At 37.5% G+C, this 21874-nt stretch overlaps 1 protein-coding gene and 1 pseudogene across 3 annotated transcripts; both read left to right on the forward strand.

Moving 5' to 3' along the window:
* Positions 1–667: 667 nt before the first annotated feature.
* On the forward strand, positions 668–6298 carry LOC149503466 (uncharacterized; annotated as a pseudogene).
* A 780-nt stretch (positions 6299–7078) lies between these two features.
* Positions 7079–21553, forward strand: LOC114245193 (uncharacterized). Of its 3 annotated transcripts, none has more exons than XR_016323158.1 (8): positions 7079–7460; positions 12373–12603; positions 12685–12973; positions 14215–14541; positions 14979–15141; positions 15228–18396; positions 19036–19366; positions 20322–21553. XR_016323158.1 is itself a non-coding variant. In XM_028177269.2 (8 exons), exons 1-8 carry the CDS (start codon positions 7395–7397, stop codon positions 19306–19308), a joined length of 4344 nt encoding a protein of 1447 aa, XP_028033070.2. In that variant the 5' UTR covers positions 7079–7394; the 3' UTR covers positions 19309–19861. The 3 variants fall into 3 exon arrangements, 2 of the variants coding, with proteins under 2 accessions (XP_028033070.2, XP_028033061.2); XM_028177269.2 differs by lacking the exon at positions 20322–21553 and having other exon boundaries at positions 15228–15523; positions 15698–18396; positions 19036–19861; XM_028177260.2 differs by lacking the exon at positions 20322–21553 and having other exon boundaries at positions 19036–19861.
* The last annotated feature ends 321 nt before the right edge of the window (positions 21554–21874 follow it).

A 21874-nucleotide genomic window follows, 5' to 3' on the forward strand; every position in this document is an offset into this window, starting at 1 on the left:
CATGTTACAATGACTGTTTTTTTTACAATGGCTGTTTATAAAAGTTCCGGAGTAAAGGTGGATACATCCTAAGCAAAAGTAGTCTCATACTTATCAAATAGCCTGTTTATTTTTTTATTTTTATTGATTAGATGAGTGGACGAGCTCACAGCCCACCTGGTGTTAAGTGGTTACTGGAGCCCATACACACCTACAACGTAAATACATAGATAGAAGAGATAGAAGTCTAAGATCTCAGTATAATTAGTTGGTTTAGGTATCGAGTCAACGAAACCAGCTCTATCCCCCGTCAAATATCGGCTGGAATCCCGTAAGGTTCCGCTTTCTCCCTAGTACTATTAAGTTTGACTATCAGTGATATACCGCGGTCGCTCACGACCCAGCCAGCCTTCTTCGGCGATAATATGTTAATTTACTACTTACTGCAGTAAGAATATGCTGCTCATCCATCTATAAGCTCCAGGTCTCGGCCACCAATTTTATTTTATAAATACGGAATTTGTTAATTCACTCATTTGTTTATCGATTAGTGTTTGTATTCACCACATTTGTATCTATTAATCAATATGGACACATTATTATACATATATATATTATACATATTATATATATTATACATATATATACATAACAGAATTTCGATGTGTATTGTAAGGAACTGGATACAATGATGGAGAAGATCGCTAATATCCCGCCAGTCCTGTTTAATCGCTCGTTCCCGCTGCTCCTACACAACAACCTTCGACCTCATACGACACAACAGCCGACGGTCTCGAAGCTACAAGAGCTAGAGTTGGAAGTATGTGTCATCCATCGTTTTTTTCCCTACCTACCTATGCTGATAGTCTTGAGAGGCTATATCAGCGTAACCCTAACGAGTAGGTGAGCTCTCGGGGCTCAAACCTGGAGGTGTTGCTCTAGTCCTAGTGCTTCGCAGAATCTACCATCGGATCGGAAAGGCAACCCACTGAAAAGACCCGGCGAGAAACTCAGTGGGCTATGTCAATAGGTTAGTTTACTCGCCGAACTCTTCGCAGCAAGCGACGGGTTCGACGAGAAAGGTGACCGGTGCTCGAACTTAAAAACACTGTTAGTTGATCGGGAGGATTTGAACTGACACGTTTAGGGCGACGTCGACTGTTAACCATTCGATCCGCAGGATCGGGGATGTAATTTCCGGCAGCAAAGAAAAGGGAGTTTTCGTGCAGTGCCGCCTTCTCAAAGTGGCTTCCGTCGTGCTCACCAGACATTGCGCCCGCAGACTTCTACTTTTTTTTAAATATAACTCTTGGTGTAAAAAAATCAATATCCGTGAGACGAAAAAAATGCCTATGGAGTTTGTTAGCTCCCGTACACCTGAATTAGTTAAGAAGAGCATTGAAAAATTACCACTGTACTTACAGAGATGCACGATTTCATGGGTGCGTTGTATGTTGATTGATAGAAATAAAGAATATTTAAATGATAATAACTTTAATTTTCTGTATCCTAAGAGGCAATTTCGTGGTAAACATATCTAATACTTTTAGGGATCAACCTGGGCAGAAGAATGACTTTCAAAAATACATTTGAATTTACATTTTCCAACAACTTAATGGGACTTTTTGGCGGGAACGCATAGAGCGAAGCTGTGTGAATGGTTTTGTTTATTAATTTAGTATTTCTTCAGGTTTAAGTGTATAATAACGGTGGTTTAATAACTGTTCTGTATCTGTGAAAGTGCACAAATGTGGGAAAATAAAACAAAGCCACTGGACGTAGCTTTTAGGAGTCTTGCCAAAAGTGCAGCATTTCACTGAGGCTGTTTTATTTTCAGTTTGATTTCATCCGATATGATTAATGGCTAAAATTAATCAACTGCATTGCATTTCGATACAATTTTTTAAATAAAATAAATTACTTAAAAAATAGGCTGTACGGTGTGCTACTTTTGCCTTTTCCAGATGGAACCGCTAGGATATTGTAATAATTTTTTTTTAAGAGATTTTATGACCTGGTAACTAAGACCTTTAAGTCATGTCTTATTTTACTTTATTTTCTTAATTTTATGAAAAATGATAATATGGAGTGAAATGAAATGAAGATGATTAATTTGAGACATTAATCAACTGGGATGAAATTTAATGAAATGAGATGATATGGGATGAAATATAATCTCAGTAAAATGGTGGTCATTTACTGAGATTTTATCAGTGGACTTTTTGGAGGAACCCGAGAAGTTACGTCCAGCAGCTTTGTTTCATTTTCCCACATTTGTGCACTTTCACAGATATTAAACAGTTAATAAACCACCATTATTACACATTTAAACCTGAAGAAACACTAAATAGACAAAATAAAACAAATCACACAACTTCACTCCTCGCGTTCCCGCCAAAAAGTCCATTGTAATAATTTAATATAAACTACATAGGTACCTACATATAGGTTTAGGGGTTTACCCACTACACCATTCCCCACCCGCGGAATCCCATGGTTAAGAAGATATTCACGGTTAATGTTTGAGGTTAGAATAACTCTATTTAGTCAAAATAAAGTTAAAATTTAGTTCAGGGTCCATCAATTTTTGAGTCGAGAGGGAGGGGAGTAAGGGCTAATCCCCTGCACCATCCCCACTCCGCGGAACTCCATGGTTATGAAGATATCCACGGTTAATGTTTTGATGTTAGAATAGCACTATTTAGTCAACATAGGGTTAAAATTTCAATTATGGTCCATTATTTTTGAGTTGTGGAGGGAGACCAAGCCGCAGATCCCCATGGCTATGAAGATATCCATGGTTATTTTTTTAGATTAAAACTGCATTATTTAGTTACACTCCAAGGGAGCTTTTGTTCGAATTCGCCTTATCTCCGGCGCTGCGGGAAGAGCAGCCCTTCTGCCCTTGCGTGCCGAAGCACGGTCACTCGTGCTCTGCTCCGCAGCTTCGGCTTGATGGTCGCCTACGGCGACCAGCCTCAGCCGCTCCGCCTCGCACTGTTTCCGTGTTCCGTCACAGCGGGTGAAGACTGCTCTCCCTCCGCGCCTCCGATTTTTTATTTACACTCTAGGGGTAGGGCAGACAAGACCAGGTGGAAAGTGGGGTGCTCTGATTCGGTTTTCGATATTTTTCGAATATTTTTGCAATTTTATTTCTACAACACGAGCAATTTTACTATTTTATATTTAAATCTTATTTAAAAAGTTAGTACAGACAGAGACAGATAAGAGACACTATAAAAAATGCGTCATTTCACGTTCCGTTCCACAGTGTAAACAAAATTGTTACTTATTGTGTAAAAAAGTCAATATAATTGCTAATTACAGAAACAATTACAATGCACATTAATTGCAACAAATTTACTATGTGAATATATTAAAATAATAAAATATATTTCGGTAAAACATGACATAAAATTTAACAAAATACACGCCATTCGCCCAATCACGATGTACGACCAGCCCATACCGTGGGCCCCGAAGGTCAAATATCTAGGCGTCACCCTCGACAGAAGGATGACATTCCGTCCTCATATTAAGGCGGTACGCGACCGTGCCGCCTTCATTCTAGGACGTCTCTACCCGATGATGTGCAGACGAAGTAAAATGTACCTTAGAAATAAGGTGACTCTCTACAAAACTTGCATACGCCCTGTCATGACCTATGCAAGTGTAGTGTTCGCTCACGCGGCCCGCACTCACTTAAAATCTTTCCAAATCATTCAATCCCGTTTTTGCAGGATAGCCGTCGGAGCCCCGTGGTTCGTCAGGAACGTCGACCTTCATGACGACCTGGACTTAGAGTCCATCAGTAAGTATCTACAGTCGGCGTCGATGCGCCACTTCGATAAAGCGGCACGACACGAGAACCCTCTCATCGTGGCCGCCGATAACTACATTCCCGATCCTGCGGAAAAAATGGAAAGCAGTCGACGTCGTCCAAAACATGTCATCTCGGATCCTCCCGATCCACTGACGGTGCTTCTAGGTACTTCAAGCACCGGTTACCGTTCTCGTCGAACCCGTCGCTTGCGACGAAGGGCTCGACGAGTAAATTAACTCTCAGACACAGCCCCCTGAGTTTCTCGCCGGATCTTCTCAGTGGGTCGCGTTTCCGATCCGGTGGTAGATTCTGCGAAGCACAACTCTTGCTAGGGTTCGTGTTAGCATCGTCGTCAGGTTTGAGCCCCGTGAGCTTACCTACTAGCTCACCTACTAGAGCCGAGCAGACTGCAGTCTCTGCATCAAAGGTACCGAATGAAACTCATAAGCGTCAACACTGGATGAGTGTCGATACCTTTGCTCTTGTAGAGGAACGACGACGATTGAAGACATCGGGAGCTGATCTGAAGACCTTAAATGCTAAATCAGCTCGAATACAAGAGGCATGCAGACGGGACCGAAATCAGTATCTCCAAAACCTCTGTATTGAACTAGAAATACACGCTAATAAGCATGAAACACGAGATTTTAGGCAGCGGCTTGGCTCTGCCCCTGGCATTGCTGAAGTCCATGGGCGACGGTAACCACTCACCATCAGGTGGGCCGTATGCTCGTCTGCCTACAAGGGCAATAAAAAAAAAAAAAAGATCTTCATCAGAAAATTAAATCCCTAACTAAAACTCTATCTTCAAAAACATGGGCTATTGAGAATTCACAAGGTGAAACAGTAACAGACCTTGAGGATATTTCCGAAACGTGGAAACAGTACTGCCAATCTCTGTTTCAAGATCCTAACTCGCACTGTTTCGATCCAACAACACCTCAAGATGAAGAGATAGAGCCGAGCATTCTAAAGAATGAGGTTAGGGCTGCAATAAAACATCTTAAGAAAGGGAAAGCCACAGGGAAGGACGCCATTCCAATTGAAACGATTGAGGCATATGGGGAGTATGGCGTTGAAATTTTCCATACCCTGTGTAATAAAATATGGCAGTCTGGAACTTGGCCCCAAGACTGGGTTCATATTGTTTTCGTCCCACTGCATAAAAAAGGCTCGAAGCTGCAGTAATTACCGTCTCATAGCGTTGATTCCACACGCATGCAAGATATTGCTGCGTATCGTTAACGAGCGCCTTAAATCATACCTCTCTAAAGAAATTGCTCCTGAACAGGCCGGCTTTGTGAAGAGTAAAGGTACACGAGAACAAATATTAACCGTTCGACAGATCATCGAAAAATCCCGGGAATTCAACAAGCCTACGTACTTATGCTTTGTGGATTTCTCTAAGACGTTTGATTCTGTCAAATGGCCAAAACTTTGGGACACTCTTTTGGCCATGGGTACCCCCAAAAACTTGGTCCATCTGCTGAGGCGACTCTGTGAGGAAGGAGCAGCTTCAGTTAGAATAGATGACATTCTGTCGCGTCACTTCCACCCTAGCGCAGGAGTTCACCAAGGGTGTATTATATCACTGCTCCTGTTCAATATATATACGGAGCTTATAATGAGAATCGCCCTCGAAAACTGGTCGGATGGAATAACTATCGGAGGTCGGAAGATTTTAAATCTTCGTTATGCAGACGACATCACTTTAGTCGCGTCAGGTATCAGCCAGATGGAAGAGCTACTCGGTAGAGTGGAACGCGTTAGTCTTGATTTCCGACTTAAAATTAACTGCACAAAACAAGTGTCATGATTGTCGACCGTGCTAATAATAACTCGCCAGAGGCCACAAAAATTGCGAACTGCGATGTCGTACATTCATACATTTACTTAGGTGCACTGATGTCGAACACTGGCGGGTGCGTTGATGAAATCAAGCGGCGTATGGCTATTTCGAGGTCAGCCATGGACAGGCTGAAGAAAATATAGGGAAATCGAAATATCACCAAAGCCACTAAAATCAGACTTGTAAGAGCACTGGTCTTCCCCATTTTTCTTTATGCTGCTGAGACCTGGACATTGAGAGAAAGTGAGAAAAAGAGGATAGATGGTCTCGAAATGTGGTGCTGGAGAAGAATGCTGCAAATATCGTGGACGGAGTTCAGAACGAATCAGTCAATTCTACAGGAACTCGGCATCAAGCAGCGATTATCCTCCATCGTTCAGGGTCGCATTCTCACTTTCTTCGGGCATGTGTCGCAGCGTGGTGACGACTCAGTTGAGCGTCTTGTGGTGCAGGGCATGATATAGGGTATAAGACCGCGCGGCAGATCACCATTTCGATGGACCGACCAAATAAAGGCAGCTCTAAACGGTCCCGTTAACGAGTGCACAAGAAGGGCCGCGGTACCCGAGGAATGGTGACGTCTGGTGAAGCGCGCCACCACCCGAAGTGATGACCACGACCACTCTGCCAAGAGTGCATGCGACTGAGAAGAAGATGTGCTTAGTTTTCAAAGGAGTTGTCTTTTTTCTATCGGAGTGTTCTTTAACTTTGCTACCGGTACTGATACTGTTAACTGTTACTTTTACACTGATACTGTTACACATGCTCTAAAATAGCATGCTAAAAAGCGTGCTTTTGAGTATGGTCAATACGAGCATGCTTATGAACAGCTTACATTTTCTAGCAATAGGCATTTCATTTCATTTTATCATTTTTCATAAAAATAAGAATATAATTTAAAATAAGACTTGACTTAAAGAACTCAGTAACCGGGTCATCAAATCCCTTAAAAAAATATTTAAATTTAATGCGAAGACCATAGATTATACACTTAATATATTTGGCGAGGACTTTTTGCCGGGAACGCGAGGAGTGATGTTGTGTGATTTGTTTTATTTTGTCTATTTAGTCTTTCTTCAGGTTTAAATGTGTAATAGCGGTGGTTTATTCACTTTTTAATATCTGTGAAAGTGCACAAATGTGGGAAATTGAAACAAAGCTGCTGGACGTAGCTTCTCGAGATTCTCCAAAAAGTCCACTGAAAAAATCTCAGTAAATGACCACCATTTTATTGAGATTATATATAATCCCTTATCATATCACCTCATTTAATTTAATTTCATCTCAATTGATTAATGTCTCAAATTAATCGTCTTCATTTCATTTCACTCCATATTATCATTTTTCACAAAAATAAGAATCTAAATTAAAAAAGACTTGACCTAAAGGTCTTAGTTACCAGGTCATAAAATACTTTAAAAAAAATTATTTTAATGCCAGCGGATGGATAGTTTTGGTTAAATTCTTCAAATTCATCCAATTTTGCGTTAAATTTATTATTAGTGAATTCAAATATAAATAAGTTTTATTGGTGGCGAGTGACATTCATGTTTTGTGATTATTACGTCCCACAAAGAGCCGTGAAAATTTGTTAGACCTCCCGTTGAGCACAGCATTTAATCTGACACTTTTAACGACGCCATGTTTGTCACGTTTTTGCCAGTTATGAATAAATTTAGTCAGAAATTAGATCTTTAATACGACACATTGAAAGTATTCATCAGTGCTGTAAGTTGATAAAAAATGAGTATGGTGTTTTCAAGAAGCAAGGAAAAGAGAACGCGTTCTTCTACTGGCAATTCTAACAGCGTAAGTACGCGCTTTGCTATTTCCATATATTTTCAGTCTACAAAAACTCCACACGCGTTATTGTATTTCCATGTTCAGCTTAGCGAATGGTGCTTATACTATAGTGGAGTCATCGCGAATTCGGATAAGCTCGCTTTTGCGATAGTCACGTCTTGTAGTAACAAGTTCATATGGTACTCGGTTTTGGATTTTTCCTCAATTGTAACACAAGTAAAATTAATCTACTCCCATCGATTTTTTTTTGCTACTAATAATAATTAATTCATTTGAACCTTATATGAATTAATTATTACCATGAACTTTACTTTAGTATAATCTTAAATATAGTTAAATGTAGAAGAATTTGCAAGGGTATGCAATGCATATGCAAAATATCAATGAACTAGTGAAAATTATGAACCTACACAAGTAAAAATATGAGGGTGCGTTTTTCAGTTTGTGCAATGAGAGTTGGAGGGGGATGATTATGATCATTAAGATTGTAACTTATTTAGTGACTCATAATTAATATAAATATGAGGCTTCATTGTTATCAGAGTAGTCTTTGAGCTATTGTCAACCAAGCAACATAATTGGGAGTGAAAAGTGTAATATGGATAAAATTAAATATCATGCAGCTATAAAGTTCCTTAAAAAGTAAAGAAAATAAGTTCCTACCATACTGAATGAGATGTCATTGGTTTACGACAACTCTTGCTCAGGAAAAACCATGGTGTACAAATGTAAACTATGTACAAATGTACACAGTTTATTTAAAAAAGGAAGGGAATCACTTGAAAACGACCAGAGGTCATCAGGCATGAGCATGGAGGTGGGCCATGCTAGAACTCATCTCAAGTCTTAACTATGCTAAGACAAACAACTCGTAGAAATAGTAGGAGTATCTGATACAACTATTTTTAAAATCCTGCACAATTACCTTGGTATGACTAAGGTCAGCATAAGATGAGTGCTGAGAATGATCACGTCAACGCAAATGTGGCAGTGTTTAGAGTGTTCACATTCATTTTTGGACCTCTGCAATGAAGACAAAGATGGTGTAATGAGTAGAATTGTTACTGGAGACGAAACATGAGTTTATTGTTATAGTGGCATAAAAAAGGCACAGTGTCACCCAAAAAGTTTAAGGTGTCACAGTCAGCTGTGAAACTTATGACAATGGTCTTTTGGGACATCGGGAGGAATACTATTGATCGACTTTTAAGATAAAGGTGTTTCTATAGCCAGAGAATACTACGCTTCAATATGAGAGCGATTAAAAGAAGTCATTAAAGAGAAAGGGGAAAATTTACGAAAGATGTACTGCTTTTGCAAGACAACGCGCCCGTCCACAAGAGCAGCATATTGCGTCGGCTGATCAGCATAAGGTGGGCTTCGATATTTTGACTCACTCGAATTACTCACCTGGCCTCGAGTAATTATCACCTGTTTCCAAAAATGACAAAAGAGCTGCGGGGTAAGAAATTTACCACCGATGATGAAGTCAAGCATGCAGTTTCGGTTTATTTTGAAGATAAAGACAAAATATTTTTTATGCCCCATTATATATAATATATAACATATTTATACCCATAAACAAATTAATTGAAAGATGTGAAACATGAATTCGTAAGTATTTTTGCAGGTGAATATATTAGAAAACAAAAATAATTTATTTTTCTATTTCCATCCTATATTTCCCATTCCGCGAGCATAAAACGCACCTTCGTATTACTCGTTCTGTTTTTACTGTAAAGCCGTTTGGTATCGAGGTTTAAAGCATAGCTAATGTGGGTAGCGGCATTACCATTGTTAGTGAGATTGTTTGATTTAGCTAGAGCAAGGAATATTTATTTAACCCTTAGAGTCCAAACCGTCAATAGATCTACTCTCTTTTAATGTGTTTACAGTGTGTAACGCTTAGTCCGTCTGCTTTTTTTTCCTACCTAAGCTGAGAGCCTTGAGAGGCTATATCAGCGTAACCTTAACTAGTAGGTGAGCTCACAGGGCTCAAACCTGACGACGTTGCTAACACGAGCCCTAGCAAGAGTCGTGCTTCGCAGAATCTACCATCGGATCGGAATCGCGACCCACTGAGAAGATCCGGCGAGAAACTCAGTGGGCTGTGTCTGAGGGTTAATTTACTCATCGAGCCCTTCGTCGCAAGCGACGGGTTCGACGAGAACGATGACCGGGAATGTCCTTCTGTGTACCGGTATGAAGTGAGCGTCAAGATACAATTTTTTTCCTTTTTTTTTGTTGCATAGATGGGTAGATGAGCTCACAGTCCACGTATTTCACTAGAAAAATTGGTACCCGCCTGCGGAATACTAACAACGGTGCGTCGTTAAATACGAATGCATCAGTCGGCTTATCCTTTAGGCTACGACGATTACAAAGTGTCGCATTGAATGGTTGTCGAGGCATATGGCGATCATGCTCTATCAGAAGCAACTTACAAGAGATCATTTCGAGGGTTCAGAGATAAGGATTTTAATGTGAGAAATGAAGAATGTGGAAGACTACCAAAAAAGGTTTGTTGAATAGACTGAATTGCAAACAATATTGGATGAAGATGACACTTTGAATCAGAAACAAATGGCAATTAAAGGGTTGCACAATAAACAATTTCTGACCATTCTGGAAAATGGGTACCACATGAATTAAATGACAGATAGATACAAAACCGAAACCCAACTGTGAAGTTTTGCTTCAAAGATACAATAGAAAACGAGTCTTGCATCGGATTTTTACTGGCGATGAATAATGGATTTTTTTTCAGAAACCTAAGCAGGTTAATTCGGGACAACTATCAACTTCGACTGTAAAACTAGAACGATTCGGCAGTAAAACAATGCTGTGTATTTGATGGGACCAGAAAGGTGTGGTGTATCATAAGCTCCTAAAATTTAGTGATCTAATTAGTACATTACTGACAACAAATGATCAATTTGAACCATGCATTGATCGAAAAACAACCAGATTGGGCTAAAGATACGGCCAGGTAGTATTGCAACATGACAATGTACCTGCACACAAAGCAAACCCGGTTCGGGATACAATCAAAGCATTAAGCTGGGAGCTGCTACCCCACCCACCGTATTCACCGGACTTAGCTCCTTCCTTGACTAGTATTTGTTTTCATTGATGAAACATTGCCTGAATAGCTCTTCGATTCCTATGAGAAATCGAAAATTGGGTAATTAATTGGATTGCTTCAAAAGACAAACAGTTTTATTGACATGGAATCCAGAAATTGCATGAAAGAAGGGAAAAATGTGTAGCTAGCAATGGCGAATAAGTTTAAAAAAAATGTTTTTACACTTCCATTAAAAAAATAGTATTTTATTGTCCCAAAAAAAAAAAAAGCTGTCATACCGGTACACCTGGTAGGTATCGAGCTGCATGGACGTGTCTTAGTGCGCGCATGTATAACGTTTTTAATACGCTTTTATTAGCTTCGTACGTATGTTAGTATGTATGTAACGGAATCTTTGACCGTGATTTTGACCCTCTTCAAAACTTCGAATTAACTCGAAATTTAGCATACTTATCAAGGACTGATGACAATTCAATGTTTTAAAAAGACCCGTTATTTACTTTTCGGCAGCCAAATAAATTAATTTGAGCGCCTTCTTTTTCCACATAACTAATTGGAAACTGTGGTGTTTAAGTGATGAGTTTGATTAATGAATAACTTATGATACATAAAACTACTTAACCTAAAGAAATGAATAATAAATGATAGTTTAAAAAAAACAAAGAAACAGACTTTTGTAGACAATCCAACTAAAAGATACAAAATAAATCTAATATAAAAAAACCATGGGGTGATTTTTAGCTATTATCAAAATGAATAATCCTTCTACTCATATCTGTTAATAAAATATTTATAACTATTGATACCATGCACTCCACTCTTTTTTTTACAATAAATTTAATTTGTATTTTTTAGTTAGATTTTCTTTAAAGGGATGCTTTTGGAGTTTTTTTTAAATATTATTTATTAATAAGTTAGTAACATTTTTAAATAACTATTTAAAATTATTTTCATGTATTGATCTTTTTATTTTTTTTAAGTTAAAGTTATTTCTACTTGCAAAATGTCAGATTTGTCAAATAGTGTTGATGAAAATACTTGTGAATCTTTGAGTGAAAATGTTTCTCTTCATGAAAATAGTTACAGCGACAATGAGATTAGAATGTTTACAAATCGAAGAATGCGTATTTGTAGCGAAACTGGTAGTCTTCAGATGACGAGTCTACAGTTTTGGACAACCTTGATACCGGTATATTTGTGCAACTTCCTGTAGACAATTTTTCCAATGAAACAATTCCTTTTTTCGAAATATCTGGATCAAAACATTTATCCGCCGATATTGAAAAGCCTAGTGGATATTCTGATTAATTTTTTCCTTCTCTGCTGATCAAAACTAGTAAAAACATTCCAGATACACTTACCAGATTTGAACAAATTTTTGGCTTAGAGAAGTTATCAGAGACGATGCTTCGCCGTTGTGTAGTGTGTAGTAATAAAGGAGGAAAAGGAGTGCCTCGATCTTCGCCAGTTTGTGGGTGCCTTAAAAAGGGAGTCCATTGGGTTTGCGTGGGAAATTTTTTATGTCAATGTTTTTTTTTTTTTCTTGTTTTTTTATCTAATAAAAATATAGTTATAGTAAAATAATATTGTTTCATTTGAGTAGTTTGATATGTCCTTTACACATAACAGCAAGAATTACGAAGATCCATCTACATTTGAGAAAAATAATCACGATTGCACACTTAATAATTGATAACGTACATTTTTTTTTCCGAAACCCTTTAGCAATTTCTGTGAAATATATGAAAATAAGCTCAGCACTAAAAGGGTTAAAAAAATAATGAAGTGTATTCTTTTACTAAATTCTATTAAGCTTCTGTATCCCTTTTGCAGTCATTCGTGAAAAATGTGACAGCAAGAATGTCAGGCTTATTGCCAAGTACCATTACTAAATGGTTCAGTAGTCCTAGTACGTCAAATGCTAATGGAGCAACACCAACAGCTGATGTCACAGACTCTTCCACTGAAGATGAATCACCAGAAAGTCCTGTCAGCACTCAGCCTCCAGCAAAACGCATGCGATTTAGTACTCCTGGAAAATACAATCAATTTGGTTCTGCAGATGTATGAATTTTTTTAAAATTTGAAATTGTTTTAACTTACTTTGTACATTTGTCATTTGGTATAAGAGAAACGTTTTTTCAGGGGAATTCTGTGCCGACTACAGTTGAAGCCAATTCACAATGCTCCTCAACCTTTAGCATTATACAGTCAACACCTGGGCGAAATACATTTCGACAAAATACTAACTTTATGTCGCAACAGACTTCTAGTACAATTCGTTCCATAGATGATTCCAATGTGGACAGAAAGGATACAAGTTCTTCCTCAGTATTTAAAAAACAGCACACACTTTCAACAATTGGTCATTCTGTAGCTGTGAAGAGGAAATCTATATTTGAATTATCTACTAATAATAGTGAGACTGCACAAGGTAATTGATATTAAATTGCATTATATTTATATTTGATTATCAAAGGGGCTACCTAAAGTTATTATTGAGCAATATAACTATGCCATAATTTGAATTCCAAAGGTAAGAATCAATATCTTTGGGGTAGATTTGTGGTAGATCTTCTTGGTTTTTTTCTTAAGCCATTACAAAAATCTGATACCAATGCAAGAATAAACAATCCATTGTGATGTAGATTTCCAATGTAGATTCTAGATTATTTTGTTTGTTAACATTCCATCCTCCACCATGATTTTCTGACTTTTTTAAGTGTATCTAATTTTTTCACTATAGTAGAATTATTTAGTCCATGCAGTTTGGGTCATAAAAAATCGGAGCGGTGCAGTGAGTATTTCGCTCTCTCTTCCACTCACGAGCTTTATGGACGGGCATAGTGATGCGCATTATTGTTGTCGATAAGTGGTATCGATAGTGTATTTAGTTGTCATTTTTGTGGTTTAGTGATAAAAATGAAAGAAAAAATCACTAATCGAACACTTACACCACATATCGCCGCAGTAAGTAACGAGAACGGCAGAAATGAACACTGTAACTTTTCGGGATGTATTCTCATTTCAGTGAAAAATTTAAATACGTTATTGTTGATTGAATTTTAACACACGTGCTTGTGCTGGTATATCTTTGCCAACAAGCAACTTTGAATAAATTCTGCCGTTTTGGTACAAAACAAACGAGTAGCAATTGTGTCACTAAAGAAATTCAGAGAGCTACAATGCACAAAATCAAAAATAATATGTACTATAATTTGCAGGTAGGTACAACAAATGACTCATAACATAACAATGTCTCACCACCCTTCGTATACCGCCCCGCCGCTGTGTACTTGCCTTCGATGACTCATTTGTTTTTATCGATTATGGCGTTGCGCCCGCGCAACATGTTCACCGCCCTAGCCGGGCTATGTTTTATGACCCAAACTGCAGGGACAAAATAATTCTACTATAGTTTTGTTAAATTTAGAACTTGCCTTTTCTCCTTTATTACTTGAGATAATATTTTTTGGCACAATAATGAATATACTTTACTTTTGAGGATTATTGATGTGACCTAAGTATTTTCAGCATATTGTTTGTTTTAGATAAGTTCGGTCCTTCACTTGTTCGTTCTTTTTGACGTTGTTGACATTTACTAATGTTACAATAAACATTAATAAAATCGACAAAAGTTAGTTTTTCAATTTTAATATTTTCTTATTTTTCTAGCAAATTCTATGAAAACTGTCCATAAAGATAGAAATCCATCATTCAAAGCTAGTCTCCTTGGTTCGCCTTTTTACTCAGGACGAACCGTGTATGGGGGTGCTTCTTCATCCTACATGAATCAGCCCAATATTAAACAAAGAAAAGTCGCTCATATAAATGAATCTCCAGCTAATGAGACAGTAACAATGAGTAATTCTGCGAGAAAGATAATGGACCTTCTTGAACAATATTCCTCTCCATTGGCGGAAGCGAAAAGAATCCCACGATATCAGAAGTCACCTAGAAATGAGAGTATAAATAGTACCGCAAATACAATTAAACCAGCTGGTGAGTAAAGAAATTGAGGCTATGGAGTGTTTGGGAATTTGAGGTATTTGATTTGGGATGATATTAATGTCCAGTTACCGAGTGACTTTTAATCTTGTAATGCAGCATGGGTAGTTACTACTATCTTATTTATGAAATAATTACGCGTTCCAGTTTGTAGTATGGAACACCTGTTGTATGGTACAATTCAGAGTTCAACCTCATGTTTCAAGATGAGTTTCGGGTATTCACATTGTGATGTCTATAGGCTTAAGTTGGGCCTGTTCTGGGTGAACTATATAACTGTAATAGCTGATAATCTGTATCCATACACATGAATCAACCTATGACAATTTTACATAATTCAAGTTAGCTACCTGTATTAGTGTTAATGTTCCTTTAATTTTTTTAGACATAATGTATAAAACACCAAGCACTTAGTTTTTTTTTTTTCCCAGCCTACCGAACTCAAGAACTGCACATTCCAAGTATAGCTTCAATTTTACGAGTGAAACAGAAATCTCGCTTAATGGACTCAACAAGTGCTGCACGACAACTTATTGCCTCACATAGTAGTGCCGCGCCAGAGTTTAGCCCTTATCCAACAACCATTACACAAAAGTTTGTATATTTAACCTAAATTGTTAAATTCTAAACAGAATAAAAAGATATAAATGGATGAAATGTTAACATATTTCTCTTTGCAGGGAATTAGCTGTTAACGAACAAAACAGCAATTTGACAACAAAAGTAAAGACTAGATTAACAAGACCAAATAGAGGCGATAAGTTCGATGATGTTTTGACTCCAGTTCAACTGCCAACAGGAGTTTTGCAAATTGATAAAAATAATATGCCTAAATTTACCTTAGGCAAACCATTTTCCTCAACGCCCAACTTAATATCTACATCTACGCCTGCTGCATCAGTGAACAAATTGGTTGTAGCCCAAAATACAAACCCCCTTTCTGGAACCACTACAAGTTCATCTACAGCATTTCTAAGTAAACCTGATTTAGTAATAAGTAGCACAGAATTCAAATTTTCAAGCCCTGTAAAAGTAACTACAGAGAATTCAACACAAAGTGCCATACTACCCAAATTTACTTTCGGCAGTCCGGAACGCGGAGTAGATAAAGTTATTGCCAGCAATAAGCAAAATGACTTTCCTGTTGTAGGTGCAACAAAGGAATCATTTGTGCAGAAAAATACTGAAAGTTCCAAGGATTCAGTTTCAGCTTGGTCTACAAAAGAGAATTTCATACAGAAATCTACAGACAAGGACACCACCTGGATAACAAAGGAAACTCCAGTACAGAAAGTTAATAACAGTCTCAAAGACTCAAAACCAGAGTGGAAATGTGCTGAATGTTGGGTACAAAACAAAGAAGATGTTGACAAGTGTGTTTGTTGTGGGGTCACACGGCCGTCAAGTGTTGTTGGGAAAGTGACTAAGTGTTCTTGCAAGCTTAGTGACACACAAGCTCATATTGATAAATGTGAAACATGTGAGAAATCAGAAGCAGATGCCATCAGTATAAAAAGTAATGAGATAACATGGAAGTGTGATGATTGTCGGGCTTTGAATGAAGCAAATATAGAAAAATGTGTATGCTGTGGCAGTGCCCATTCTAACAAACTACCCGCACCAGTTGTATCTGAGGCAAATGATAGTAGAAAATGGAAATGCAATGACTGTTGGGTTATGAATAAAGGAACAGCAGTTAAATGTGAATGCTGTGGCAGTGCCAACACTAATGATACAATTTCTGAAGTGCCCCCTGAAAAAAGAAATCCAAGTATTTCAGATGGTGATTGGAAATGTGATGACTGTTGGATTACAAATAAGAGCAGTGTAGAAAAATGTGCTGCTTGTGGTGGATCAAAGCCTGGCCTTAAAAATAATAATTCCTCACTTTTAAATGTTTCAGCATCAACTATAAATCGTAATGATTTACTTTCCACTGTGAATTCACAGAAAAATCTGACATGGGAATGCCAAAGTTGTTTGGTTAGGAACAATAATGAGAAAACATCGTGTGTCTGCTGTGGAGCTGAGTCATCTAACAATTCAGTTCCAGAGAAAAAATCTTTTAATTTCGGGATTAATCCAAATACTTCATTTAAGTTTGGCATTAATCCTGTTGAGCAACAAGTTAATCTAGTTAAGAAAACTGAGGAATCTAGTGCTGCTTTAAAGACAAATCCAGAAGTTTCTGAAAGTAACACATTGGAAAAAATTCCAATGTTTACATTTACTTTGCCTTCTAAGAAATCTGAAGATAAAATTGATGATGTTAAAGGAAATATTGACGCCACGAAAGTGAAGTTTTCATTTGGAATCCCAAAAGCTTCCACTGCATCAGAAGTAGGAGCTGGCAATTCTCATGGAGAAAAAGACAAACAAGAAGAAGTGACAAAAGTAAATGTCAATACTTCAATGTTTGAGAATCCTAAATTGGGAAGTGACTTGTTAAAGCCAAGTGATAATAAACCTGCGGTTGTAACTGCACTTCCAACAGTATCTGTAAATGAGAATAAAAATACAATTACTAATTCTTTACACACACAATCTGGAGAAAAAAGTGAAAAGGCACTGTTGAATAATACTTTCACATTCTCGGCGGGCAGTAAAAATATTGTGACTAACATGTTTAAGAGCCCGTCTACTGTGGCTACTACTTCAATTTCCTTTGCTTTACCAGTACAAACGACAGTGAAATCTACGGAGGCACCAGCAACTTCGTTATTTCAACAAAAAGGATTTAACACTCCAGCATTCAAAACTGATAGTAATGCTTCTCTATTCAAGAAGACTGAAACTGAAAAATCACCCTTTCAAAATTCAATTGCTTCGCCTGTATTCCAGAGTCCCACACCAAGTTCTACATTATTCCAAAAACCAGAAAATAGCACATCTTCGATTATGTTTCCCGCAAGTGATGTTTCTGTAGCTTCCACTGCATCATTATTTCAAAATAGTGATAATATAATAACTACGACATCCCAACCTGCTACGGCAAATTCCCCCGTTTTTGGTTTTACTGCTAACTCTTTTAAACCAGCTTCGACTGCTGTAGAGAAACCCAAATTCAACTTTACTTTGGGAAAAACTGAGAACTTCACCTTCGAAAATAAATTTTCTCCTATTGGAAACAACAGAAATTCGACAAGTAGCTTTGCTTTACCTACAAGTACCATAATTCCTACTGTCAATGGTCTAACTGGAAATGCTTTAAGTGGTGGCAGCAATATGATAGGTCCTAATAATGGCAATACAATTGGAAATACTGTTATGCCTGTAAGCAATTCTATAGGCAGTGATGTACTTAAACCTCTAGGGTCGAGTGGTGCATTATCCGGAAATACATTGGGAGGTGGAAATGGATTACCTGCTAGTAATACAGTATCAAGTGGATTCTTTGGACAATCAACTCAGAATGAAAATTTGTGGGGTACTTCAAACAACACTTCTAATTTGTTTGCAGCAAGTACGACAGCTAATCCTTTGCAAAAACCAGCTGCGTTTAATTTTGGTGCGCCATCATCATTATCGCCATTTAATAATAATAATACGAGTTCAGTATTTGGCAGCAGTACGCAGTCGACGCAGAATATTTTCGGAATTGCAACACAACAGAATCCTGCTAGTCAACCAAATCTCTTTCCTAGCCCAGCACAGAACCAAAACGCACCCAATATCTTCGGTAGCCCTGTACCTCCTAGCAATTCTGTGGGACTATTTGGAACAGCAAATGTCGGGTCTACACCAACTTTTGGAAACCAGAACCAATCTATGCCATCTTTAACACCGGCACTGACACCAACCTTTAATTTCGGCGCCTCACAAGCTCCAGGAGTTTTTGGATTTGGACAGGTAATAATAACTCTAAAATTTTATACATTAATAAACAAGCCAAAATTAACTTATTTAGCACACAGAAAAAATAAAACGATACAGAATAATTGGTTAAAACAGTAAAAATGGTACTGTCTGTTTTAAAACTTCTACTAGCAGTGTGTTTTCTAACCTAGATTTACATTTCCCCGCCTACTCCTAGGGGTGTTGTAAAAAGCGCAATCTTTAGCAGCATTCTTTGAGTATTATACTGGAAAACTGCAACCACATTTCCTAATCTTGTATATTTCCAACATAATTCTTTGAGGTTTGAAGGTTGAGATTCATAAATCCATTACATTGAGATTTCACCCCCATGTCTGTTTCAAGGTAGTAATTTCAAGTAGCGGCATTCGTGACGTACGACGTGATGGGTTGCAGTGCTCTGGTGACCACTTCCAGTGGGCTGTGAGCTTGTAAGCCACTTCGCACTAAGACCCATAGAATCTGATTTTTTAATGCTTTAAATACTATGCCGCGTAATGATGTAGTTTGTATATATTAGTATGATTACGAAAAAATTATAGTATTGTACTACATTTTTGTAATTTTTAATCTGTCTAAAATGATTAGAGTAGTGTTTTATTCGCATACCAAGACGTACCTTATAAATTTCAGCAACAGCAGCCGCCTCAGCCTCTGCAACAGCCGCAACTTCCTCAACAACAGCAGCAGCAACAGCAGCAACAACAACAACAGCAACAACAACAACAGCAGCAACAACAGCAGCAGCATCAGCAACAACTGCAACAGGGTCAAACTAGTGTGTATAATTTTGGAGGCATGTCGGGTACCACGCCGCAGGTTCAATTCAAGATGGGCACTGCACCGACTCCTAACACAGCTGTACGTCGGGTGAGAAAGGCTATCCGTCGAAACCCGCAACGATGAGGAACGTCTGCGATCCTTGACTGGGATCGCAATATGGACTCTGAAATGACTACCCCTAGTAAGTGTCCTCCTAATGTTAGTTTTTGCAAACCAGTAAGGGTGCACAAGAAATAAAATAAGCTACATCCTTTATGGTTCGCGTTATTTGTAAGCACCGAGTACATATACAATAGAGATAAATTTTATATGACCACACCAAACTATTACCCAAAATAGAACAGAGAAATTAACAATGAATTATAAAAGTTACATTTTTGTTTCTAGTGTACCACAATGCCCCTAAAGCAATATTCATCCAGAATAACTGAAACATTGGGTTTGTCCAGTGACAGTCCAGTGACTGGGTGTGTCCAGAGTGTTTCCAGAGATTTCTGAATCTCCGTAAATTTTTAGATGCTATGACATGTTCTTCTTTAAGGGAGGTTAAAAGTATTTAGCAGTAGGAATTTGTTGGCTGAGTCTTAGGCATTATTGTCAGTAAACACTTACCATTTAAAATGAGGTGCAGGTTCATCTCCCTTTGTAGATGAAATTAAACATGATATTAAATAGTTAAAAAGAGTACCTGTATTGTAACGATAAGCCGAGATAGAGTAAAGACTCAAAAATGACGGTCCGGAACAAAAATAAACATCCTAAACTATGTTCTTTATTGCGTTTGATGAGTGGACATAGTCAAGGCACACCTGATAACAGCGGTTATCGTAGCCCATAGACATCTCAACATGAAGACCGCCGCTCTTCGCTATAAGGTTTTTTTTTTTATTTATTGCCCTAGCAGGCAGATGAGCATACGGTCCACCTGATGGTAAGTGGTTACCCTCGCTCATGGACGTCAGGAATGCCAGGGCAGAGCCAAGCCGCTGCCTACCGCTAAAAGGATGAAGTCTCTATTGTGGTATATAACAGTAGTACAGGTTGAAGTAGACAATATGGTGGTACCTAGCCGTGCGGGGTCCAATACGACTATACAAGTAACCAAGCACTATCTAGTACTATCCATTTTTTTGTAGGCAGCAGCTTGGCTGTACCTCTGGCATTGATGACGTCCATGGGCGTTGGTGACCACTCACCATCAGGTGGGCCGTATGCTCGTCTGCCTACAAAGACAGCAAAAAAAAGGAAATTCCCTTTTACTTAAGATCTCTAGTTGTTAGTGTGCAAGTAATTCCTTCTTACAAATTACTCAGACTAATTGAATATTATATTATTACACTGGAGAAACCAGTTCCTGCTGCGCGGTAACTACCCCGCTAAAAGTACAAAATACATTCATTTCTTGAAAATACTCATATATCATATATTGCTGGTACTACTTTAAAAGTTTTCCTTAAATTCCAATAATAACTATACTAATTAATATCCTTAAAAATAAAGTTAAAGAAATGTTTGGTAGAAGATCTGTAACTAATGATAAAATTGAACTTATTCAGTAACTTTTTATTACAAATAATAGTTTTTCATTAAAGTATGTATCCAGTACAATTTGTGCAGCACTGGTATGAATATCTAGACCGAGTTCTGCTTTTTCAATAGCACCACAAGTAATCCTTAAATAAGAAGAATAATTAATAGAAGTTGCTAACTGTAATTTTTGGGAATATAACAAAATAAATATATTATTATGTGACCTTAAAGATTTTGTAAATAAATATTTGATGAGATTCAATTTTATAACTTTTATGTGCAGCTCTTTTTTAATACTCAGCTTGGTAAATTCTGTGAGAGACTAAATATTGTGTTTGACAAATTCGCGAAGTTTGTATATTATCTACTGTTGGACCCCCTTTCGCTTATAAAGCCCCCTTTCTGTATTCTGTGATGGCGCATTTGCTCTGACGACTATCGTTACGATAACCGGTGGACTTTTTTTTCCATATGGTAAATGTGTTTACAAAAGAAGACATCCTAATCAAATTAAAATAGCTCAGAAGAATTTCATTTATTCCTTCACTCTCATTCATACATTTAAGATTAAGACGAGGTCTATCTATAGATTTTTATAGGAATATTACACTAAACATAAACCAAGGCTTAAAAAAGGGTATTTTGTGTTAGCCGATGGTGTGGTCAGGGATCTGGTGAATACTGCTTTCCATCCGCTAAGGAGAAGTTGCTCTTTTTTTTTTGGGTCGTTGAGAATTTGTACTTTTTTGAATACGTGCTCGGTGTCCGAATTAGCGAATAGTTCTATTAGAATTATACATAAACCATAGACTTGAAATTTCGTTTTATAAAAGCTGTTTAATTTTTGTTGATAAAATAAATTTGTAAGTTTTTAATATAAGTGTTTGTTTTACGTGTAACAATTTGTTTTGTGTTAAAATAATAACTCTGTTTTTATTGTTCAGACTGTGACTTATTATTATTATATTATATGTCATTAAAATGTTTGTGATGTAACTTAACCCTTTTAGTGCTGAGATTATTTTCACATGTTTTGCCGAAATTGCTAAAGGATTTCTGAAAATAGTACATTTATTAAGTGTGCCGTGAATTTAATTCAATCAATCCTGAATTCACACAAAAAATATTTTAAATGGTTATTTACAGATGTTAATAGCTT

The sequence above is a fragment of the Bombyx mandarina genome, chromosome 01, assembly GCF_030267445.1.
Source record: "Bombyx mandarina strain Sakado chromosome 01, ASM3026744v2".
NCBI classification, from domain to species: domain Eukaryota; kingdom Metazoa; phylum Arthropoda; class Insecta; order Lepidoptera; family Bombycidae; genus Bombyx; species Bombyx mandarina.

Coding starts and splice junctions, on each gene's coding strand:
- LOC114245193 (XM_028177260.2), top strand. CDS start 7,395: ATGAGTATGGTGTTTTCAAGAAGCAAGGAAAAGAGAACGCGTTCTTCT. Junction 7,461..12,372: donor CTACTGGCAATTCTAACAGC/GTAAGTACGCGC, acceptor TCCCTTTTGCAG/TCATTCGTGAAAAATGTGAC. Junction 12,974..14,214: donor TAATAGTGAGACTGCACAAG/GTAATTGATATT, acceptor TTATTTTTCTAG/CAAATTCTATGAAAACTGTC.